General features: G+C 49.9%; 1 protein-coding gene across 2 annotated transcripts in view; it reads right to left on the reverse strand.

Moving 5' to 3' along the window:
• Neil2 (nei like DNA glycosylase 2) overlaps positions 1–3,533 on the reverse strand; it is an 11,907-nt gene extending 8,374 nt beyond the window's left edge. The window contains exons 1-2 of one of the 2 annotated variants that reach the window (XM_029468742.1): positions 3,312–3,533; positions 1,293–1,446 (exon numbers count right to left, since the gene is read on the reverse strand). In XM_029468742.1, the coding sequence (XP_029324602.1) occupies positions 1,293–1,446; positions 3,312–3,475 (318 nt within the window). In that variant the 5' untranslated portion in view covers positions 3,476–3,533. Of the gene's footprint in view, positions 1–1,292; positions 1,447–3,127 lie in introns of both variants that reach the window. The other variant, XM_021182451.2, reaches the window with a different exon arrangement.
• Positions 3,534–5,855: the final 2,322 nt, after the last annotated feature.

Below are 5,855 nucleotides of genomic sequence, written 5' to 3' on the forward strand. Positions count from 1 at the left end.
TGGTTTCTTCCTTTAAATACCCCCTTACTCAGCTACTCGGGGCGCCATGGTCCTCTACCCCTGTGTGGTGTATGACCATGGGCCCGAGAACGCTCTCGAATAAAAATCCTCTTGCAGTTGCAGCAAGACCGTTTCTTGTGTGATTTGGGGTGTCGCCTCTCCTGAGTCAGAACGTGGGGGAGTCCTCACGTGTGGGTCTTTCAGTTCCCAGACATTGGACAGTTTGAGTTTGCTTCTGATTGTGACTGTGCTCTGATATTTTTCCCTCTTGAAGGAAGAAAGTATTTTATTGGAGCCCACACTTAAGAGGCTTTGAATTTTAAAAAAATATTGGATATTTTAAAGGGATTGAAATTTTAATATGTAAGAATTTGTAAAGACTGTGGGACTTTTAAAGTTATTTAGATCTTGGGAATGAATAAGAAAGTAAGGGTGGCCGGGCAGTGGTGATGCACGCCTTTACCCATCTACAGTCAGATCACACAGCTAAGCTAAGCAGCAGCAGAAGCAGCAGCGGCAGCAGAGACCACATGTCACTGTCCAGAATTCACCCCACATCTCCTCCATGCAGATCCTCATAGCTAAGCAGGAATACCAGAGTACAGCCAGCCCTGCCCTGTTCCTGTCTCTCCTGTTTTAGCCATAAGGATGCAACAGGAGGAAGTAGAGGTTATCCCAGAAGAACAGAGGACTCATCTCTCAGCCAGTGTAAAGCAGGCAAGGCAGGACTCAGTAGCATCTGAAGAGAGACTAAAATTACCATGGTAAACTGAAGAGATGGGAGTGGTAACAGAATTGAAGAAGAACGGAACAATGTGCAGCCCAGGGGAAACATGGCCACACCCTGGGTAAGAATTAACTGGGCTGCAGGCAACTAGTGCGAGCAAAGAACAACTTGGGGCAGGGGTCGGTCCACGGGAGTCCCTGAGTGCCCTGAAGGAATTCTCCCACCTGGGACGAGGTCTGAATTCAGATCCTTGACAGTGTTCAGCCCTTACTTCACAGCTGGCTTACGGGGACCCGTGGCACCCACATCGAAGATGCACATAAGTCAAAAGAGTTCTCCTGATCCTGCGTGGGGTCATCAGGTCCATCCTTTTCAGACATTCTTCACAGCCCCCAGTCCATTGTGGCAGGATATGTCACACCAAGAGCAAGGCCACATGCAGTCCTAGCGTGGCTGTCCAATGCTTAAAGAAAGGATACCACTAGCCATCTTCAAGGCCAGATGTCTCCAGGGGAGGTGGGGTGAACCAGCACAGCTGTGTGAGACCTGGGGAAGCAAAACTCACCTGAGCATCCTGGAGCCACAGAGACTGAAAGGCGGCAGGATGGAGCTTCTTACTGCTGCCCCCCGTCTTGACCACCTTCTGGCCCACAAAGGGGGAGACAAGATGGTGAAACTTCCTCACAGATGGCCCTTCTGGCATCTCTGCAGGCAGAAAGCTACAAAGGAAACCCCTGACTTAGCCTGGCCTTCCCTTAGCCCAGCATGTCTGATGACCAGTGTGGCACCCCAAGGAGTAAGTTTGGGCCACCCACTCTAAGAATATAGATGCCAAAAAACAGCTGAACTGAGGTGTGTGTGTGTGTGTGTGTGTGTGTGTAGCGGGGGGGGGGGGGAGTGTCAAATCTCGGAGAAGACTGATGATAAGGGCTTCTCAGCAATGGTTTCTCTTCCTGGCCCCTCAGCCTTAACCACACAGCAAATACTAATCACAATAGTGTGCTAGGTGTCACGTAGCTGGTACTGTCTACTTCGATGGTGTTGCCACCTCAGTGGCCAGCCACTCCTTGTTTGGTTGGTTAAGGCAGAGTCTTGCTACTCCATAGCTCTCGGCGAGCTGAATCTACGTAGTCCTAGCTGTCCTCAAACTTTCATTCCAACTCTCTTCTGACTGATCCAGACTTGGAGACCACCTCAGGTAAAGGAGATCTGAACTAGTTATGTGATCTCTAGAAATGGTTCTCTATCTGTAACCACAGTGCTGGCAGAACCCGGAACCATGACAAGTAGACAGCAGCCAGGCATGCTGCCAACCAGCCTAATGCCTCATAATATGCAGGGTCACTGAAAAGGCCAGGCAGGTCTACACATCACCCCTCCCCTCTCTGTCCTCAACCATCCAAAGTCACCGGGAGCCACCAGGATGAGATCGCCTGGGTAGCCTACACCCAGATTTTACTGAGCAGGCGTTGTCCTCCCATCCCCCACGCAAAGCTCTACCTAACCTCACCTGCCACTTACCAACACCAGGCTCATAAATTGAGGTAAAAATCAACAAAGGCATACAGCGGGTAGTTATTATTGCAGTGTTTCTAAAAGCCAGGCTGGCTGTTAAGCCTCACTCTCTAGCCCAGAACAATCCTTCTGCCTCGGTCTACCAAGTGTGAGCCATATACAACTCCCTCCCTACTAAGACATTTAAAATATACTTTAATCGAAAAATTGGGATGCCCCAGACATCCTGAAAATTCTCGTAGCTTCATAAATAACACAATCAATAATGCGATTTTTCTATCTTAAGACAGGTTTGCCTATATTTCAAATGCCAAGCTGGCCTAGAGGCCACTGTGTATGGGTGGTCTCCAGCACATCACAACCCCTGGTTTATGCTCAAATCCAGGGCATCTTGCAAGCAGGGCAATCCCTTTACCAACTGGGCTACGGCCTCAACAATGCTTAACTAAATTCATTTGCGCTTAGATTCCATTCACACACTCGGAAATGTGGTAACAGTTCACCTATTCTGACCTTCAGAGAAAGCTGCCGGGCTGGAAGCCAGCTTGCCAGGCACTGGTGCCCTAACCACCTCTAAGTTCAGTCTTCCTGGCTACCGGCAGAGAAAGTTCTGGAAAACACCGCCAGTACCCAGTACGATGCTGCATGCAGCCTAATCTTAAATCTCTCCGGCAAGCCTTTAATCCCAGCACTCTGGTGGCAGAGGCAGGGTTCACTCAGAGTTCAAGGCCAGCCTGGTCTACAGAGAGACACCCCCCACCCCCACACCCCCGCCCAAACACGCACAGGACTACACAGAGGCCCTGTCTCAAAACAAACAACTCTCCGCCCCTGGGTATGGTTTGATGGACAGGAAAAGAATGGGAAGAGTTGATGAGAGAGAACCTTGGGCTTCGTCGCTAGGGTGAGGTGGCCAGGCTGCGCAGGACGTGGCCCCTTTTCTCCAGGAGCCAGGAGAAAGTCTTAGGCCACAGCGTTTCCTAATTCTTCCGAAGGGGGAAGGGAACACATGAGGGTCACGAGGGCTCAGGGAGTCCGAAGGCAACGTGATCAACAAAAACAAACTTACAACCAGGCTGCGCGTGTCCAGAAGAGACACTGCTTAATTTTTCTGTGAAAACAAGTGTTAACTACGTGCACGTGTGGGCTACAGAGGGCAGGGAGGAGGCTGACGCAGCCCCAGGTGGGTCCTGGGAAGATGTTCGCTCCCAGCAGCCGCAGCAGGATCACCATCCACGTGCGCCTTCCAGACCAGGGCGGGGAGGACGAGTTCAGCCATTGGAGCGCACGGGATCCGTAGCCCGGTAGCTGGGATTCCACTGGCTCCTCCCCGGAGGGGACCGGAAGCTACTTCCTGAACTCAAGGGCTCCTCCCCCGGGCCGAGCTGGTCTTGGAGGTGGGTGGGGAGCTGCGGGCTCCTCTCCTGTTAGATGAGTTCTCTGAGATGGAGGAGGTACTTGCTTTTCCCTGGGGGTGCTGAAGGTGGGGTACATCCCTGATGAAGAGCTACAGGTTTCTTCCCTGGAGGCGCTGGAGGTGGGGGTTCACTTCGGGATGGGTGATGGAGGCGTCTCTACTCGGGCTCCTCCTGCAAGTAGGAGGGGTGTTGCGGTCTCCTTCCCGGGGTGACCACTGGAGGCTCAGCTCTCTGTCTCCCACCCCTACCATCGCCCCTTCCCTCTCCCCTCCTGAAACCACCACAGTGATTCAAGCTCTTTCTCTGGGAAATAACTCTGGGAGCACCTTCGCCTACCCTCCAGAGTCACCATACCTCTGAGTTATCCCTCCCCATCCCAAGTCTCCCCGTTTCCTCTCCCAGGCTTGCCTGGGAAAGAGTGGACTGGTACTGAGGATAGGCAAGCGCTCAGAATCCAAAGGACTTGAGTGGCTCAGGCCAAGACATTTCAGTTTCGCCACACCCTTCGCGAAGGTTTTTTTTTTTTTTTTTTGTATGGGTTTTGTATTTTTGAGACAAAGCCTGGCTAGTCCTGAACTCGTGCATGAACCGCCAAAGTTAGTTCCTTTAGTACTGGGATTTTTAAACACAGCTAGCACACCTGGCCTGTAACACTTTTAAAGAGTGAGATTTATTTACTTTTGCTTTGTATTATTTTAATCGTCTTTGAGTTTTTACTATACGCTTTTAAAACGTTGTGTATTGAAGTGTTTTTTGAAAGATTAAAGTTGATACCAGGTTATTAAAAAATAGGTCATCAAGAAGGGTTGGAGCCAGCACTGTACAGGATGTCAGGAGACCTTTGGTGAACTCCGAGGCCTTCGGAAGTGGCTAAGGTGACAGTCTCTGAACTTGGCCAGCCTGGGGGAGACAGCCCTACTTCAAGGAGGGGTTCAGCTAGCCTTCTACCATATCGCTGACTGTAGGGCAAGAATAGGAAATAAGGAGAGGAGGCCTCTAGTATCTCAGAGGTACAAAGCTCCCCTCAAGGCAGAGGGTGAGCTTGAAGGTGCGACATTTGCAGGAGGGGTCCCTTCTTTTTGTGTATATAAGGACTGGGGCATGTGTTCCCACTTTTGGTATCTGGCATCTTGGGAGACTCACATCTTCTACAGGATACAGTATGTCCCTGTGGCAGCTTTCACACACACACACACACACACACACACACACACACACACCTACCTATAAGCCATATCCTAAAGATAAGCCTTGCCTTATCTGGTGGAATTGGAGCTGTGCACCTAAGAGGTCTCTTCTGAGCCCAAGGGACTCTGCAGCTGAGAAAAACCAACAGCTCACCGTTTGCTGCTGTCACTTATAATCACAAGTACAGTTTACTGAACACACACCTTGTGCAAGTCACCATGGAAAGTCTTTAACCAGTCTGACTGCTTCATTAGCTGTGAGAAAACAATATCTAAATCCGGTCTTTAAATGGAACATCTGTGTCATGGTGTTAGAGACATAAAGCCACACTCTGTAAACCCTGATACGTATATGAGTCACTCAGGAACGCTTAAGTGTAGGTTATGAGAAATCTGTCGCAGGACCAGAGATGTGCCTTTCTGGCACTGATGCTGCTTGTATATTTATTAAAAGACCACACTCTGGCTTGGAGAATGGATCTAAGAAGTCACATTTGTTGAGGGAATGCTTGAGATATTAGGAAGCATTCACAAGCTAAGGATTGTTCAACTCAGGCTGTGCAGGGGCTCCACAGATAGTAAGGTTCTTATTCCAGGGGAGTGGAATTCTGGAATCCAAAAGACAGGTTTTACATCTTGGTTCCGTAGTACTTCTGTGACTTTCGACATGTGACTTGAAACCTGTATTTTTGTGTGCGAAGCATGTTTGCAAAGACGTACAAATGTTTCCTTCAAGCTGGCTAAAGCTGTCAGTGTCTGGCAGCAGTAGTGCTCAATAAACATTAGTGCTTTTGAGTAGCAGACTTTGGTTGTGTTAATCTCAGATCAAGGGCTTGAAAACCCTGCCAACGGAGCTGAAAGGGGAGAAGCGAATGCCTGTGCCCCCACGTGGTGAATGCACAAACTGCATGCACAGTGCTTCCTGGAGCTCTCCCTCGTCCTATGAAGGGGCTCTGGAACCGTAGGGAAGGTCACTGGATGGCAGCATTGGAGGATCTGGTCCTTCAA

This window comes from Mus caroli, chromosome 14 (assembly GCF_900094665.2).
Source record: "Mus caroli chromosome 14, CAROLI_EIJ_v1.1, whole genome shotgun sequence".
Lineage (NCBI taxonomy): Eukaryota > Metazoa > Chordata > Mammalia > Rodentia > Muridae > Mus > Mus caroli.